This window comes from Sinocyclocheilus rhinocerous, unplaced genomic scaffold, assembly GCF_001515625.1.
Source record: "Sinocyclocheilus rhinocerous isolate Xijiao unplaced genomic scaffold, SAMN03320098_v1.1 scaffold1296, whole genome shotgun sequence".
NCBI lineage: Eukaryota > Metazoa > Chordata > Actinopteri > Cypriniformes > Cyprinidae > Sinocyclocheilus > Sinocyclocheilus rhinocerous.
Window position 1 is genome coordinate 53,206 of NW_015659405.1, and position 17,944 is coordinate 71,149.

The 17,944-nt window shown below is 34.7% G+C and overlaps 1 protein-coding gene across 2 annotated transcripts in view; it reads left to right on the forward strand.

Annotated features, from left to right (window-relative positions):
• The first annotated feature begins 13,144 nt into the window (after positions 1–13,144).
• LOC107723856 (small glutamine-rich tetratricopeptide repeat-containing protein alpha-like) overlaps positions 13,145–17,944 on the forward strand; it is an 18,927-nt gene continuing 14,127 nt past the window's right edge. Inside the window, exons 1-9 of one of the 2 annotated variants that reach the window (XM_016532583.1) lie at positions 13,145–13,238; positions 13,805–13,950; positions 14,030–14,133; positions 14,212–14,296; positions 14,376–14,475; positions 14,642–14,746; positions 15,984–16,125; positions 16,206–16,268; positions 16,347–16,384. In XM_016532583.1, the coding sequence (XP_016388069.1) occupies positions 13,851–13,950; positions 14,030–14,133; positions 14,212–14,296; positions 14,376–14,475; positions 14,642–14,746; positions 15,984–16,125; positions 16,206–16,268; positions 16,347–16,384 (737 nt within the window). In that variant the 5' untranslated portion in view covers positions 13,145–13,238; positions 13,805–13,850. The remainder of the gene's footprint in view (positions 13,239–13,804; positions 13,951–14,029; positions 14,134–14,211; positions 14,297–14,375; positions 14,476–14,641; positions 14,747–15,983; positions 16,126–16,205; positions 16,269–16,346; positions 16,385–17,944) is intronic. The other variant, XM_016532584.1, reaches the window with a different exon arrangement.

Below are 17,944 nucleotides of genomic sequence, written 5' to 3' on the forward strand. Positions count from 1 at the left end.
TGATACAGACAGAAAATGCTAATTTAGTTTCTTTTGAAAGCTTGTGTTTGCATTTGTCGTTGAACTGCATTTGTTTTAGAACTTTTAGAAATCATATATTTTCAAAAAAATATGTACAGCTGTTTTACCTCAGACATTCACAGAGATAAGAACCAGGGTTATTACAGTTAACTAACTGAAACTAAAATTACAAAAAAAAAAACAAAAAAAAAATCAATATACATAAAAAATGAAAACTACTAAAAATGACAAATAATTTAAATTGAAAATGAAAACAGAAAATGTACAAATAAGAAAATATTCAAATTATTAATAAAAAATTATAATAGTATCTTAATGATACTAAAATAACACTGATATGAATGTATTGTTCAGCAGGGGTTCCCAAACTTTTTTTTATGCTAGCAACCTCCTAAACATTTTAGAGTAAAAAATGCCTTTGTTCTCTTTTATTTATCATTTTATTTTCTTTGTCATATTATTACATTGATTAGGTCTATATCAAATTTATTGTATTACGATATAAGAATGAATAAATCAATAAATTCAGTAAGTGAATCAAAATTAGTAATTCATTGAGTTCATTCAGTAAAGGACTTGTCAAAGTGATTTACCAGACTGAAATTGTTTATTGCTAAATCTTTTTCAACAATTCATGATTAAAGAAACTGATTCATAGGAGTCATTTGCTCGTGAATCAGACTACGTACACTCTCAGAAAAAAAGGTACAAAAGCTGTCACTGGGGCAGTACCTTTTCAAAAGGTGCACTTTTGTACCTTTTAGGTACTAATATGTACACTTAAGGTATTAATATGTACCTTTAAGGTACCAATATGGACTGTTTAGGTACAAAAGTGTGCCTTTTGAAAAGGTACCACCCCAGTGACAGATTTTGTACCTTTTTTTCTGAGAGTGTAGGTTTTGTTGTTTTTGCTTCCACTGCAGGAAACACGGCTGTGTAATATAAAACACTTGTGATCATTTGAGAAAAATGAGATTACAGGTTATGCCCACCAACAAGTTAAACTGAATTTGACAATTTCTATTTCTCAAACTTCTAACATGGCATTAAAAACGCTACCATTCTCCCACGCTAAATCACTTCTCAGCATACAGTATTATTCAATACAATGGCTATTCTAGTAACCAACGGCAACAAATGATCAAAATGAGAACTGATGTGATGTGATATTGGAGAAGCATCAAGAATAACATAACCCGTAATAATGTTGAAAACAGGCATATTGTTTACCCTTGAACAGCAGACAGACACATGTTCCTAACCTGCACAGAAGGCTGAGGTGAGACATTGCTCGACCTACTGGGTTTCAGAGGTATCACATCAATGGGCTTATTGTATTCTCTTTGAAAGAAAGGCCCTGACAAAATGTCTTGCCAGTTCATCCATTTGTGTGCCGCACAAGAGCCCCGGTGGGTTGCTTGCCCAGAATTCACTGTGCCTGTGCTGGACAGCACGTCTCTCCAATACCATTACTGTCTGAAGCATCCACATAAAACCTAGGTCTATTTACTATAGACTATTTCAGGGGGAAAACAGGGATGGAAGATTCAGTTCTATCATAAAGGAATAATGCATGTTCACTGAGTTCAGGTAAATAACAAATCAAGACTCTCTGTTTTTTCCCCTTCCAGCTCAAACACTGTATGGATTTAGTTGCTTTTGTAGGCTTTTGATTACAGTTAATAATCCTGATGGAAGCTGACTGGTTCTTTAAAGCTGCTACTTTTTGATATAGATATTTTTAGTAGAATTTACATGAAAATGTATTCCAGACTCAGATAGTTAAAGTCACAACGAAAATTGTGGGGCAGGGACTTATGTTTTTTTCTGCGTCGGTTGTTGATTGGATGTTGAGACAGAGGCAGATGTTGAGACAGAGGCAGATGAATGTGAGATTGAAGGGGCGGAGTTTAAGCGGATTCAGTGATTGGAGAATTCTGTCATTTTCACTGGAAGATCCAGTTATAACATTTTGATAAAACATTACAAGGTCAAAAAAATAAAAAATAAAATCTAAGGTATTAAGACATACATGATGGAGACATAAAAGGAGAAATAGGACAGTTCTATGAGATGAAGAAAAAAAAAACTAATTAACAATTTATTGATCCACAAAAATTAATCTACACAGTTTGGTCACAGGCCAAACTACACAGGCCCCCTATTGTCCACAGCAATATTCAGCAACATATCAGCCTAATATGTTACCTGTAGTACATCTGCTGTAATGACAAAGTTTATTATTATAATTTTTTTGTATATACTGTATATATCTTGATGTTTTATCTTCCACCCCCCTCTCAGATCTAGATGGTAGCATGCTTGCAATCCAATCAGTGTGTACATAATGAGCAGGACTGGTCGTAAATTTGACATTTAATGACTTTGGCAAACTTGATTGCTTTCATCTAAGTCTCTAGTGTGCAGGAGATCATTTCCGCATTGCTGGCTACAGGCTGCCCGTCGGCAGTGCAGTGTGACAAGCAAGACTCTGTAATTGAGTTTCATGCTTTACTATTCAGAGTGTTCAAACACAGGGCAAAAACTTGAGAGGTTTAAGTATCATTGTGTATTCTCTGAACTATGTTACGTCTCTCTGATAGGAGAAAAACATTTGCACATGAACACAACCAAGATGATTGTACTAGTTAGTGTTCAGTGGCGGTATTGCATGAGATTGTGTGTAGATTCAGAAGCACGAAAGCAGAAAGCAAATCTATTGTGACTTAATGGTCGCTTCACCGATATGAATGTGGGTATTCAGATGGTCAGTCTGTCTGTTTACACAACTCTTGCTGCTTCATTTGTATCAAAGCTGTATACTGTCCTACTTCAATCTCACGCTCTAATGAGGTTGGTTGCTCAATTATTTTTTTTCTCAATTTTTTCTCACATTCTTTCATTTTAATGAATTAAATCCATCACTTTCCATCACTCAAGACTACCTTCCATTCTTTCCTCTTGCTGGCCTCTAAGAGAGGAGTGTTTGTGTGTGTTGATCTACAGTCTGTCTGGACTCAAGCTGTTCTTGGGACATTTACAGTGATGGATATTGTATATATGGATATATATATTTCATAGAGACATAATCCATAAATTTTTTTGACAGTTCAGCTGAGTTTATGTAATAGAGACATTACCTTAAATGTGTGTTTTTTGTTTTTCTTTTATGGTTTTGGGAACTCTTGCTCAAAAATGATAGGCTTTATTCTTTAGCTGACCTCATTTTAGGAACCTAATCACTTTGATAATGGAACTTGGAACAATAAATATATATATATATATCCATCATTCCTTGGCCAAATGTTGGCACCAACTTTCTTTAAAAGTTTGGGAAATGTAAACAAATCATAATTGTGGGATTGTTAATCCATTTCATCATGACCTAATCAGGCGCAATATGATAAGATTCCGACGACAAGCAATTTGTCTTCAATGAAAGCAGAAATATTGCGCAATGTGACACAGTCACAGCCAATCACAAGATTTTTGCTGTTCATTGCACAGCTTTGAGGAGCAAGATTTTGGACCAATGAGATTTCAGTGGGAGGGGTTACCAAGTTCAAGACTGCAGAAATAGAAAAAAAAAATTTTAAGCAGAAAGTCTGGAATAGTATTTTCTCATAAAACACACACTACCAGTCAAAAGTTTTTGAGCAATAACATTTTTAATGTTTTTTTTTAAAGAATTCTCTTCTGCTCACCAAGCCTGCATTTATTTGATCAAAAATACAGCAAAAGCAGTAATATTGTGAAATATTTTTACTATTCAAAATAATATTCTATTTTAATATATTTTAAAATATAATTTATTCCTGTGATTTCAAAGCTGATTTTTAGCATCATTACTCCAGTCTTTAGTGTAACACGATCCTTCAGAAATCATTCTAATATTCTGATTTGCTGCTCAAAAAACATTTATTATTATGTTGAAAACAGCTGAATAGTTTTATTCAGGTTACTTTGATGAATAGAAAGTTTAGAAGAACAGCATTTAACTGAAATAGAAATCTTTTGTAACATTATAAATGTCTTTATCACCACTTTTGATCAATTTAAATCATTCTTGCTAAATAAATGTATTAACCCCCCGCCCCCCCAAACAAAAGATACTGACTCAAAGCTTTTGAATGGTATAGTGTATAATGTTACAAAAGCTTTTTATTTCAGATAAATGCTGATCTTTGGATCTTTCTATTCATCAAAGTACCCTGAAAAAGTTTGCTCAACTGTTTTAAATATTAATAATAATAATAATAAATGTATTTTGAACAGCAAATCAGCATATTAGAATGATTTCTGAAGGATCATGTAACAATGAAGACTGGAGTAATGATGCTGAAAATCAATATATTCAAATAGAAATCAGATTACATTTTAAAATCTATTAAAATAGAAAGCAATTTTAAATAGTAAAAATATTTCAACATTTTACTGTTCACAATATTACTGTTTTTGCTGTACTTTGGATCAAATAAATGCAGGCTTGGTGAGCAGAAGAGAATTCTTTAAAAAACATAAAAAATCTTTCTGTTCAAAAACCTTTGACTGGTAGTGTACTCCAATAACTTTTGTTGTATTTACAACTTTGAAAAATATATGTTTTTTTTTACAGTGTACTAGACTGGATGCGATTTAGGACGCAGCTAAAATGATTGACAAAATATCCTGTTGTTTGTCAGTTGTCATGGTTTTGGCAGGATGGTTAGGACAAGAACTCATATTTATTTTAAAGAAATAGCTTTAGCATCTGGTGCCAACAATTTTATTTGTGAGAAAAATAAAAAAAATAGTATAATACACAGAACATTTTTCTGCATGGGTGGACAGGGAACATCCATGTTTCTATGATATTCCGGTACCTGCAAACGACTCAGGCCCCTTCTTCAATATAAGTCTAAGGGGGTTTTCCCCTGTTTGATCATCTAGACCCTAAAAGTCTCAACGCTTTTACAAAAAACAGCAAAGCTCTCCTCTACAAGCTGAATGATTTGCAGTATTATTCATGTTTGTAACACAAACACTGCAGGGTGAGATATGCACCAAGGGTTTTGAAAGCATCCCTCCCATCAACATAGCTTTTATCATCATTATCATCTTAAGAGCAAAGCTGTCTGCAAACAATATTTTTAAAATGGTCTTGACCTCTGCTGTGACCTCTCTGACCTTGGCAGTGCGTTCGGTCTCAGATGATGCTCTCTCAAACCAGCTGGAAAGTTGTACTTGCCAAGAGTGACAGTTCACTGTCCCACTGAGTAGACCTCATCTAAAGCTGAGAAGACCCTTTGTTTCCCCACCGTTAATGACCTGAAGATCTTTCTGCTTGAGTGTTCTCTGAGAATCTTTCATCCTCAGAGAATGTCAGAGAAGTCAGTGCTTTTGCCTACATATTTAAGCAATACTAATGTAGTTCCTTCAAAGAGCATCAAAGCCCCTCAAATAAAGCATTTAAAGTCACCATGAATTTAAAATTGACTGGCCAATAGTTCCTCTCCTTCAGCAACCTGTCAGTCACACAAGATCACAGCAATTAGCAAACGACAACAATCCAATCAATTCCCGCCCTACATTTTTTCTTAAGAACAGAATAAAAGTTAACATAAGAGGGTCTGACCTGTTTAAAAAAGTACTCCTCAGAGTATTTCATTAATACGTCATTAATAAAAGCATGCTATAAAATAAGAGTGAGGCCAACATGGCTTTGATCATTGTTAAAGGGAATCTGAATGGTGTTCACCTCCATTTGTGCATGATGGGCCTTTGAACAATAGTAATTGTTTCCATTTTTAAACACTACAAAGCAGTCCATCAGATGTGCAACCTGCTCCATCTTCAGGCTTTTAATGCTTTTAGCTGCTTCCTCTGTGAATTCAGGTTAAAGTTCATCTCACCAAAAGCAATACTATTTCTAATGAATTCAATACGAAATGAATTCAAAGACCACGATTTGTTGCAGTTTACGATAGTGGTTAGACAGTAATATCCTCCTGACTACCAGCTATGGAGTTTTGTCCACTGTAGAGGACATTATGTTTTAGCGATTTCTCTGAGACGTTACATGTCACAGTTTTAAATCTGGATGTCCTGTACAGAGCACATTCAGGGCTTTTCAGAGATACCAAATGATTGGATGTTTCACCCTGACCACTCCCTCTCTTTGGTCTTTAAAAATGTCTGACATTCATTTAGTGATCAAATGTAACACCCTAATGGAAATATGATTTTGCCTTTTCATGTCTATTCATGTCTTTTTATTTAAAAAAAAAAACAGGACTTTTTAAAGTCCCGATGTCCTCTAAAGAGGACATGGCGTAACATATGAATAAAATATCATTTTTCAAAAATTTTATTTTTCAAAATTTTTCTTATGCTCTAAACAATGTAATGACATGACAAAATACTAAATTCATCCCGATGTCCTCTAAAGAGGACATGGCGTAACATATGAATAAAATATCATTTTTCAAAAATTTTATTTTTCAAAATTTTTCTTATGCTCTAAACAACATGACAAAATACTAAATTCACAAAACTGTTTTTTCCTGGTAGTCTGGAGGATATGTCTGCCAAAAACCATTAGGTTTGGCAGCAACTGCAAAAATGTTCCCCCTTGAGCCTTCTTGTCTTAAAAGGAAACAAAAACTAAAATAAAAAAAGGAAAAATTGCCCTTTGAGATCTATGAGTGCAAAAATCACAGAGATCTGTGCTTTTGAAGCATGTCAGGCCTTTCTAGTTGGATTGGTCTAGTAAACTTTATGAAAATGACTGAAAGGCAGTTTATTTTTTAAGTATGTAAGATGATATTTGTTGCATTATTTGAGATTTGTTATAACATATAGGGCAGACTGCAGCTAGTTGTCACACTTTTTACTCCAGTTAACATTCCCCAGAGTAGGTTTATGTATGAAAGTCCATTTCCATATCAGAAACATAACTTAGTCTTATGGCTACAAAAATATTGAATATTTAAACTGTTTTTTTTTTTCAGGGAAAAGGTATACTTCACTTAACATGTCTACCTTTTGTGACAACATGTCATGATATTGGGTTAAATAGCCAATTATATATAGGCTTGTCAGCAAAATGTATACAATAAAACAATTGTGAAACAAACAGATAAAATATTACCAAAAAAAAAAAACATTACAAGGATGTTTTGGACAAGTAATACTGCAGTTAATGAAATGCATAAATGTATATCAATTTAAACAAAACTTGCCCCCTACAGTTTATGCATTACTTATTGCAAAATCTAATTTTTTGGGGGCTCAAATATTAAAACATTGAATAAGACATTGTCATATAGTGAACATAAGCTTTAAGTCTGAGAATTTTCACTGGGGCAGCTTTCGCTATTAATACCTCAGACAAATCAGTTAATAAAGCCAAACAGACTGATGTCTGCGTACACTCTATTCATTTACACTAATCGGTCTCAATAGGAAGCACAGCAGACTTTCACATAGAGCTCTGGAATAATGTGGGAGGAGTGGGAATTTGGCATGCCTTCAGACTAATGAGACTTACTTCTGGTAGCCACATTTTCATTGAGATTATAGTCATAAATTCAGATGTAGAATTTTGGCACAGTAAATACAAGATTCACAAATACTGCCAAATTATATGTAATATATTAGTTTCAAAACTCAAACATCCTATAGCAAGGTCTTGCTTGCCCAAGGCCTACAGTGGAGTCTAAATAAATCACTCTATTGAAAATAATTCAATCCATCACTGATGGCTGTTGCTATTTTTGCCTAAAAATTGATTCGTAGTCAATCATGTCAAACAGAGATGGATATAATTATTGAACCTTTTCAGTTTGCACCAGTAGGCCAATTGGTCTCACAACAAATAGCAAAATAGGCAGACAAAGGACAATCTTAAGGCACCATCACATTAGAGAAATTTTGGCAAAATGTAACTTTTTCACCCTCGTGTGAAACTCCTGATTATGCAGTTTGCAATTGAATTTTTTTTCAATATGAATTATTGCAGAGCAAATGTTAAATGTGGCCACATTTGAGCATTACATTACTTGTTCATCACTGGATCCTCTGCAGTGAATGGGTGCCGTCAGAATGAGAGTCCAAACAGCTGATAAAAACAACACAATAATCCACAAGTAATCCACATGACTCCAGCCCATCAATTAATGTCTTGTGATGTAAAAAGATGCATGTTTGTAAGAAAAAAAATCCTATTCTTTAAAAGTTTGGGAAATGTAAACAAATCATAATTGTGGGATTTTTAATCCATTTCATCATGACCTAATCAGGCGCAATATGATAAGATTAAATTTTAACTAGGCTAAAATACGAGTCCTTTTATTGCTTCCTTCAGTGAAAAGGTCATCTAATCTGAATCAGGAGAGAAATATGCACAGATCAAGCACTGTTAACAGGTGAAAACAATCCAGAAGAGTTCTAAACAAATATGTCGGTGGATTTTGATGTGAGAGGACAACAGAAGATGGACTTTTTCACTGGAGGAAGCATTATTATTCTGGTTGTTGACTCATATTTTGCCCAGAAGTGACGGATTAAATTTAAAATGCCGTGATGATTTTTTTTCATTAGCCTACATACACAAAACATTTTGCTTTACAAAGTTGTGTGGATAATTTGTGGATTATTGTGTTGTTTTTATCAGCTGTTTGAACTCTCATTCTGACGGCACCCATTCAGAGGATCCATTGGTGAACAAGTGATGCTAACTTTGATGAGGAAAACCTGATGAAGAAACACAATCATATTAATCTTGGATAGCATGAGTGTGACTACATTTTCAGCATTTTTATTTTTGATTTATTTATTATGTATTATGTATTTTTTATTTATTTATTTATTTTTATTCCCCTGCTGTGCACTTGACTTTTTTTTTTTTTACTGATGAAGCTGAGAGTTTGGGATTGTTAACCTGCTGATTTTTTGATTGAGATTGAGATATCAAAATTAAAGCATGATTAAGAAAATGGAAAGTGGGCTACTAGAGGGATTTCTTAAGCGTGACAGGCAACCATAACCGGGAGCAATAAACCTTGGCTACTAGAAAGAGGACATCTCTTTGTAACAAACTTAGTCTGTAAAACTCTCACAGGAAATTACCAGGAAACATGACTCTTGTCAAGGCTGCAAAAGGGTTATGAGCTACGAGTTCCTGTGAAATGCACTTTGCTATCGTTATGATCTCTCTTTGTGCGGGTGATAAACGTCTCAAGGAATATTCACACCTCCCACAAATTACTGGATTCCATTACAGAGTGGGCTCAAGAGGTGAGGCTGTCAGAAAGATTAGGGACGGCATCGCACAGCGGCTGCTGTTGTTTTATGACATGTTCTGTGGACCCTCCTACAGTATGTGCTTGGAAGCTGTATAGCATAGCTTGCAATACTTTCTGCAGTTACAATTAGGCCTATGATAATGTTTATGGTGTTTATATTGTAATATGTTGTAGATGAGTTAAAATAAGAGTTACGCAAGTACATGAGTTTTTTATGACAAGCATCTTTATGAGTGAGTCATTGAATCATTCACTCAACAAAACAATGATTCGTTCAGGAACGCCACTACTGTTTGTTGTTCGGAGATGAGGAACTGTCGATTCTGCTGTGGCTTTGTTTAAAACCATTTTCATTGGCACAGCAAAAATACACAAAATAACTGGAAATATTTTCTAAAATGTAAGTTACTCGGTACTTACATTTACTTCAATTTAATGTATTGTTTGTTGAACTATTGTAGCTAAAAGCATTAAAACAACTGCAGTGTTGGTATGAATATCAACACAAGTGTGATTACCTGTGGGGAAAAATATACCAAAAAAAAGTCATAAAGTATCTGAAAAGTATTCATGTGCACTGTATTGCAAGTCTTTTGAAGTCATGCCTCAGCTTTGAATGAGGAACACACAAAATAAATGTCACGTCATTATACTCAATTAACATCTCATAAAGTAAAAAGCTGCATGTTTGTAAGAAAAAAAGATGATTTTAACTTTAAACCGTTGCTTCCAGCTAACATATGAGACCTCTATCCATAATATTGCTTTCTCCAGTGAAAATGTTGTCTTGTCTGAATCAGGAGAGAAATATGCACAGATCAAGCACTGTTAATGAGCGAAAAGCTGTCCAAAATAGTTCTAAACAAATATGTGACCATGGACCACAAAACCAGTCATAAGGGTCAATTTTTCGAAATTGAGATTTATACATCATATAAAAGCTGAATAAATAAGCTTCCCATTGATGTATGGTTTGTTAGGATAGGACAACATTTGGCCGAGATACAACTATTTGAATATCTGGAATCTGAGGGTGCAAAAAAATCTCCTATAAAAAGATAAATCTCCTTTAAAGTTGTCCAAATGAAGTTCAATGCATATTACTAATCAAAAATTAAGTTTTAATATATTTACAGTAGGAAATTTACAAAATATCTTCATGGAACATGATCTTTACTTAATATCCTAATGATTTTTGGCATAAAAGAAAAATCAATAATTTTGACCCATACAATGTATTTTTGGCTATTGCTACAAATATATCCCAGCGACTTAAGACTGGTTTTGTAGTCCACGGTCTCATATGTCTGTGGATTTAGAGGTAAGAGAACAACATGGGATGGACATTTTCACTGGAAGTAGCATAATTATGGATTATGGTATTTATTTTGGCCAAAAATTTAATCAAAACATCTTAATGATTTTTGTTACAAACACAGCTTTTTATTTCACAAGATGTTAACTGACTTTCAGTTCAAACTCACTTTTCAGTTCAAATTGAAGACAGAAGCTCTGCGCACTCAGCGTCATTGGAGCTTGAGGAGCTTGGATGATCATGCCTAACATCTACTTTTGAGTAAATCATATCAGAATTATTCAGAAGTACCTCATTTTTAACCACTAACATTGTGTGTGACACAGTGGCTTGGTTCTTGCCTTAATATGGCTCATGAGTGGCAGGAGATTAAAGCTTTTTCCTTTTTAAGTATTCTGAGCTTCTCAGAGAGCAAGCCGTAACAAAACAAACGCTCCTGCCATCAGAAAATGGTGCACATGACTGAGCAATGAGGAGACTTATGATGTGTTATGTAAGAACACAGAGATGGTTAATGTTTCTACTTAAACTCAAATATTTACATGATCATGACTTAGTCGCAGGGCCCTAATTACAGACTGATGTGTAACAGACTGAGGCTTGCTTAATGTAATTCTCTTTTTTTCTTCAATTTGACATTGTGAAGAAAAAAGAAAATCAGGAAATTGCTTGGCAGAGGCAAATAGAAAGAACACCAAATTGCTTTCAAAACAACATCTTTTGCAAAACCGTTAGATAAAGGCCACCAGGTTTAATAAGAATGGTGATCCAATATATTATTCTAATACAAGCAAAATTATTATAAACACACTTTCACTATGACTAAACAAATAGCCTACATAAATTAAGCATATTAAATCAAATAAGCCACATTTATGCTGTACATTTCTGATGAAAGATAAAACTGTGCTGCCCTCTAGTGTTACCTTTATAAACTGATACATACCTATAGTGTATTGTGCTGTAGGGCCATGGTTGGTGCTTGCTCTATATTGTAGGACTACAGTATATTTGTGTGTTTATGGAGGAGTGATTTATAAATGCAGGTCAGCATTCTTCCAACATCATAATGCTCGGTTATTGTCTAATGAAGCAGTCTCTGACTCTGGGTGACTCCTTCATTTTCCCCACATTAATGTTGTACACTGTTGTCTGCAGGGATGTGTAAAAGTTCACAAGTGCACCATCATTAGACAAATTAACCTCAAAATGTGCATTGAAAAGTTCACTGAATGCCCCAAAGGAGCAGTTTGCCTGGCATGAGACGAGATGCTTATTCAGTGTTGATGTAAAAGCTGTCAATCATGCTTTTCTGATATCCAACAAAAAGGTATGAATGTTGACGCCGGTTGATGCTGAGATGCTCCTCCAAACTGCAGCCTGAGGACTGAGACAAGGACACTGAACAATAGACAAGCATAATGTGCAGCAGCAAACAACATTATTAAAGTGATTATTTAAACATTGACTCATTGGCTAGTGAAAGATGGGAACGCCTATGATCAATCTCATTCACTTTTGAGCAATCTGCATGAGCTAAGAAGTTGACACGATAAATTATTGAAATGCCACTACCTGATAAAAGATTACAAGTCTTTCAGCAGCATCGCATGCACTCATTTTTGCAGACTTAAGTCCTCCAGCTAGTGGTGGAAGGAGATGCATCAGTAACAGAAGCGATGTAATTTCTTGGTCGTAGACAATTAGTCACACAAATTAATTGAATAAAAAAAAAAAAAAAGTCCAACATTGATGGATCTCAGTCCGTCTCGCTCAAATTGAGAGTCACCAGATCGGTAGGCCAGCATGGCGCCCGCAACAAATCCACACCAAATTCACAATGTACAAAGTAAGCTCAGTCAAACAAAAATAAGGCTTAGATGATGAATGTAAGGTTTACATTCTTGCCTCAGACAAAGAGAAATTATGGTTTTGGAGGAAAATATTCCAGGATTTTCTCCATGTAATGCAAGTGAATGGTGCCCAATTTAGGCCATTTTTGAAGGTCCAAAATCCATATCCATAAATAAATACATAAAAAATTCAAAACACTCAAATTGATAAACAAAATCATATTGAGTTGTGCTATTTTACCTTCATGATTAATACAATTCATGGAGTTATTAATAATTCCATAAATCAGATGTACATTTCAAACATGTTCATTATTCATCACGGCCTATTGCTGCATTCCTTTTACTAATTACATACAATTATTTTTATAATTTTATTAATTACATAGCCTACTGTGTACAATTCATATACCTAGTGTAATTCAGATTTATCAACTAAATTGCATTTATGTAGAATTTTTCATTTAGCATTTTATATTAATGACAGGGAGGGTGACCAAATCCTTTTTTGGCAGTATTGTTGCTTGTAGTTATGTATGGTTGCAGCTTGTCACATAATGTTTCATTACATAATGTCAGAGTCAGTGACAGTGTACATAAGCAAATTTGCCCGCGTCAGTCAGTTTCATAGGTCAGTTTGCAAGAGTTGAGCGGTAACCCAACATGTGACGTCGCGCGCGTTACGGCAGCCGCGCACGCGCACGCATATGAATCGTCACACTCACGCTACTGGCTAGAGAGATCACTGAGAGGAGGCTACTGGTGAGTGTGTATTAAACACACTTTTTAGATTCTGTAGAACCAAATAACAGCCTGAACGATTTTAGAGTAAAACATTGAATGACGGCTAGCTCATTTTCAATCCTCATTAAATCTTCTTTTGGATTTATGTTAAATCACTTGAGCGAACTGAAGCTAATGCTAACAGAATTACGTTGCAAACCAATGGAAACTGTTAGCATGAGCTAACAGCTAGTTTGTGCTAGAATGTTCCATCTCTCATAATAACTTTGTTTTGACTCAATGGACATATTCACGTCTTGGCACATGCTCTCAGCGATGGTTACATATTTGAAGGTTGTTAATTTGTAACCGTCTTACATTGGTTGCTATTTCGCGTTTAAATCACGTGTAACGTTACTGAGTTACTGTGGACGTTTAGTATTAAATCCAGAACAGTAAAAACTGGAATAAATACATTGTAACATTCGGAATCATTAATGCCAAACTGACGTGTCTCTGATTTACAAACCATTATCATACTGTTCTACTGCTCTGTTTCTATAATGTTGTAGTTGGTAATAATAACACTTGTCCCTGTCTCGTAGGTTTCCTTCACATATTTATTTGGTGAGGTTTAAGCCTCAAGACAGAATGGCAGACACAAAGCGTCTCGCATTCTCCATCATCCAGTTTCTTCATGATCAGCTGTCCTCTGGGAGTCTGTCATCAGATGCTCAAGAAAGCTTAGAAGGTAAAACCTTAGTGCTAAAATCAGTGCTGGACACTGTTATGCTATTGGTTGGTAATTCCTAATTTACCCTTTTATCTAGTCGCCATCCAGTGCCTGGAGACATCGTTTGGCATCTCTGTAGAGGACCAGAGTTTAGCAGTCAGTCCGTCTCTGCCAGAGATATTTGCCTCTGCAACTAAACAGGTAAAAGCTGTTCATGTCATTTTGAAATGTTTATTCATAGTGTTGAATGGACTTTTCTTAAGACATTGTTATATGTAGCAGACACCTCAAAATAAGACCAATTCATCAAGTGGTTCACCTTCAGAGGAGCAGTTAGCAGAGGCAGAGCATCTTAAAACAGACGGTAAGACCATTACACCTTTAAAATTTCAGGATGCTTCATAAGGTCCTCTCACTCAAGTGTTGCATGTATGTACCTGCAGGCAACGATCAGATGAAGGTAGAGAACTTTGGTGCAGCCGTTGTGTTCTACTCTAAAGCCATCCAGCTTAATCCTCAAAATGCTGTCTACTATTGCAACAGGTAATTGCACATTTTCATTAAATCAGAAAAAAAAAAAAGTTTAATGCTGTAGTATTTGCATTATCCAAGAATGATTTAAAAAGTATTTTTATTAAATTTGTTTCATTTCTTGGTGAATTGTTTTTATTATTTGAAAAGTAATATTATTATTTAAATAATTTTTTAGAGCTGCAGCCTACAGCAAACTGGGAAACTATGCTGGAGCTGTTCAAGACTGTGAACAAGCCATTGGAATCGATCCAAACTACAGTAAAGCATATGGACGGATGGGGTAATTTTTAACTTTCCACAACCCCCCCTAAAATGTACAGCACAGTTTCAGATAAATTATTCAAGGCCAATTGATTCCACTTGATTCACATCTATAAATCTATAAATTCATTTTTTGACTTCAGGGTTCCCACAGGTCCTATAAGTCTTAATTTCACTTTTATCAAATTTAAGGTCATAAAAAGAAAAGCAATAGTCATGATACAGTCTAATATGATTATTAAACTTTAAAAGGTTATGATTTAATTAAATCAGTGTGAGCACTGCACATTTCAAAGTCAAAATGCAGCCCTGTTCCCCAAAGCGTGAGCCTGTAGAACATGCATTTATTTTTATTTAGCTACTGTTGATGCATTATGCAATGTTTACCTTATGGTGTTTATATTGTAATAGGTTATAGATTGTTGTAAGGATACATATTATATCTCTTACCTCTTTTAATGAACAACTGGAAGTAGTAAAACATAGGCATTTCAAAATCAGAGTCCTGGTGTATTTCAGTCTTATCATGCATTATGCATAACTTTTTTTCCTAGTTATTATTGGTATTTTAGTTACTCAATAAACTGTATGGCATTTAATTCAACATCAAGTCCTTGAATATGTATTGCAGCCTGTTTAATTAAGTTAATGATTATAAGATACATGTTCTGATTCTGAATGGACATGCTGTATTAATTTGATTTATGCAGGTCTTAAAGCCTTAAATTTGATTTTAAAAACGCTCCAAATACCTTTATTTTAAAAATCTGATATTAATGGATTTTGATGTCACGTTTATTTATGCTTTTCTTAAAAACAAGGCTTGCTCTTGCAAGTTTAAACAAATACTCGGAGGCTGTGAGCTACTACAAGAAAGCGCTGGAGCTGGACCCTGACAACGACACCTACAAAGCCATAGGCATTTCAAAATCAGAGTCCTGGTGTATTTCAGTCTTGTCTTATGCATTATGCATAACTTTTTTTCCTAGTTATTATTGGTATTTTAGTTACTCAATAAACTGTATGGCATTTAATTCAACATCAAGTCCTTGAATATGTATTGCAGCCTGTTTAATTAAGTTAATGATTATAAGATACATGTTCTGATTCTGAATGGACATGCTGTATTAATTTGATTTATGCAGGTCTTAAAGCCTTAAATTTGATTTTAAAAACGCTCCAAATACCTTTATTTTAAAAATCTGATATTAATGGATTTTGATGTCACGTTTATTTATGCTTTTCTTAAAAACAAGGCTTGCTCTTGCAAGTTTGAACAAATACTCGGAGGCTGTGAGCTACTACAAGAAAGCGCTGGAGCTGGACCCTGACAACGACACCTACAAAGCCAACCTGCAAATAGCAGAACAGAAGATGAAGGAAGCGCAGCCCAGCCCCGTGAGTTCACAGAACCACCCTGATAACAGTTTTGTCTTTCTGTGAAAAACAGAGTTGTGCTAAAGCCCATGTGCTTATAGGCAGGGGGTTTGGGTGGAGTCGAACTGGCCGGTTTGCTGAGTAACCCTGGTTTCATGAACATGGTCAGTAGAAATATATCTTAAATGCTCATCATTAATGCTTACTTATGCTCATCATTAACTCACTGTCACTCTCTTTAGGCATCTAATTTAATGAACAACCCACAAGTGCAACATCTGTGAGTAGACAAAACTTAAGCACAGCATTTGTTATACACCTAATACACACACTATACATAAAGTCATGATGAATTCATATGGTTTTGAAAACTCTAATCTTGTCATGTGGTGTAACCATCAAGAAGGAGCAAGTGAAAGAGAATTTTATCCTTTTATTTCCTTCAGTTATTTTCAGACTTAATTATGCCCGTTAAAATGTATACAATCTTGTGTTACTTTCACTGTTAATTTTATTGCTCTATCATATGTCATCTTTAATTTAATAGCGCATTAGAGCTGCCCATTGCAGTGGCTCAATACTGTAATCACAAGATGTTTTCCTGTAATAATGCATGGAACCACTTGTTATACATAAATTTTGTAGCAGCGATGAACATATTTTCTGAAATATAAGTCACGTTTTTTTATCATCTGAAATGTGCTGAGACTTATATTCCAAAGCGACTCATATAATGCAATTAACGTCAAGCAAGCAAAACGCACAACACGCGTGCACATTTGTATTGGTGCAGAATGAGAGAGACCTGCAGTGTTGGGTAAGTTACTCAAAAAAAAAATTTGATTACAAATTACTTATTACTACTTGAAAATTGTAATTTGATTACATTACTGATTACTGCATGTAAAAAGTAATCAGACTACTAATTACTTTACTTTCAAGTTACTTTGAAAACATCAAACCTAATAAAAAATACACTTCAAAGTGAAAATTGTAGTTTTTTCCGTAATTTAATATTGACTGAAAAATATTACAAAGGTATGAAAACAGCAACTTGACTTAAAGATTTAATCTATTTCTAAAACTTAACAGTCTTATTATAAACCTGCCTAACAATGAAAAATGTATCTTTAAATGTGCCTATACAGTGTTTTATATACAACATTGCTTGCTGAGTGTAGGGTATATGTGTATGCTGGCTTAACTGTTTAAACTGTGTGAGCATTAAATACGGAAAAAACCTTAATAAATTGAAAATGGTTCTGATAACATTTGAAAACAGTATTGATGAACATACAGTGCATATTTGAATGCTAAAAATGAATCTTGCTTCTTTGTTTACGGAGGTGATGTGGGCGTTTACAGGTTCGCGCGTCTCACGTGGATGATTACCGTATGAATAGCGCGCGCTGCGTGTGGGCGTGATCACATTACAGATAATGAGCTCAGATGGGAAAGACTGGACCTCGCGTTGGTTTCATACGGATTACTTCATCAGAGAATATTTGTTTTAGATAACACTTCCTTCCTTTAAAAGTAGACACTTCAAGCTTTCCATAGATATGTTTCTCATGTCTGTGTGTGAAGTATTCGCTGAGTTTCGGTTCATTTTAGTGACGCGTTTCAGAAAGAAGTTCGCGGAGACTGAGAAAGCTGAAAACGCAACGTTTGTTTTCTTTATTTTACAAAAGCACAATGTTTTGTTGATATTGTGAGTGCACACAAATAAAAGTAGACCCTTCACAGATTCAAATGATGTATTACACTTATATGTACGATCAAAAATGGCAGAGCATTTTAAGTTTTTTTCGCTGTTATCAGGAAAAAATGCAAGTGATCG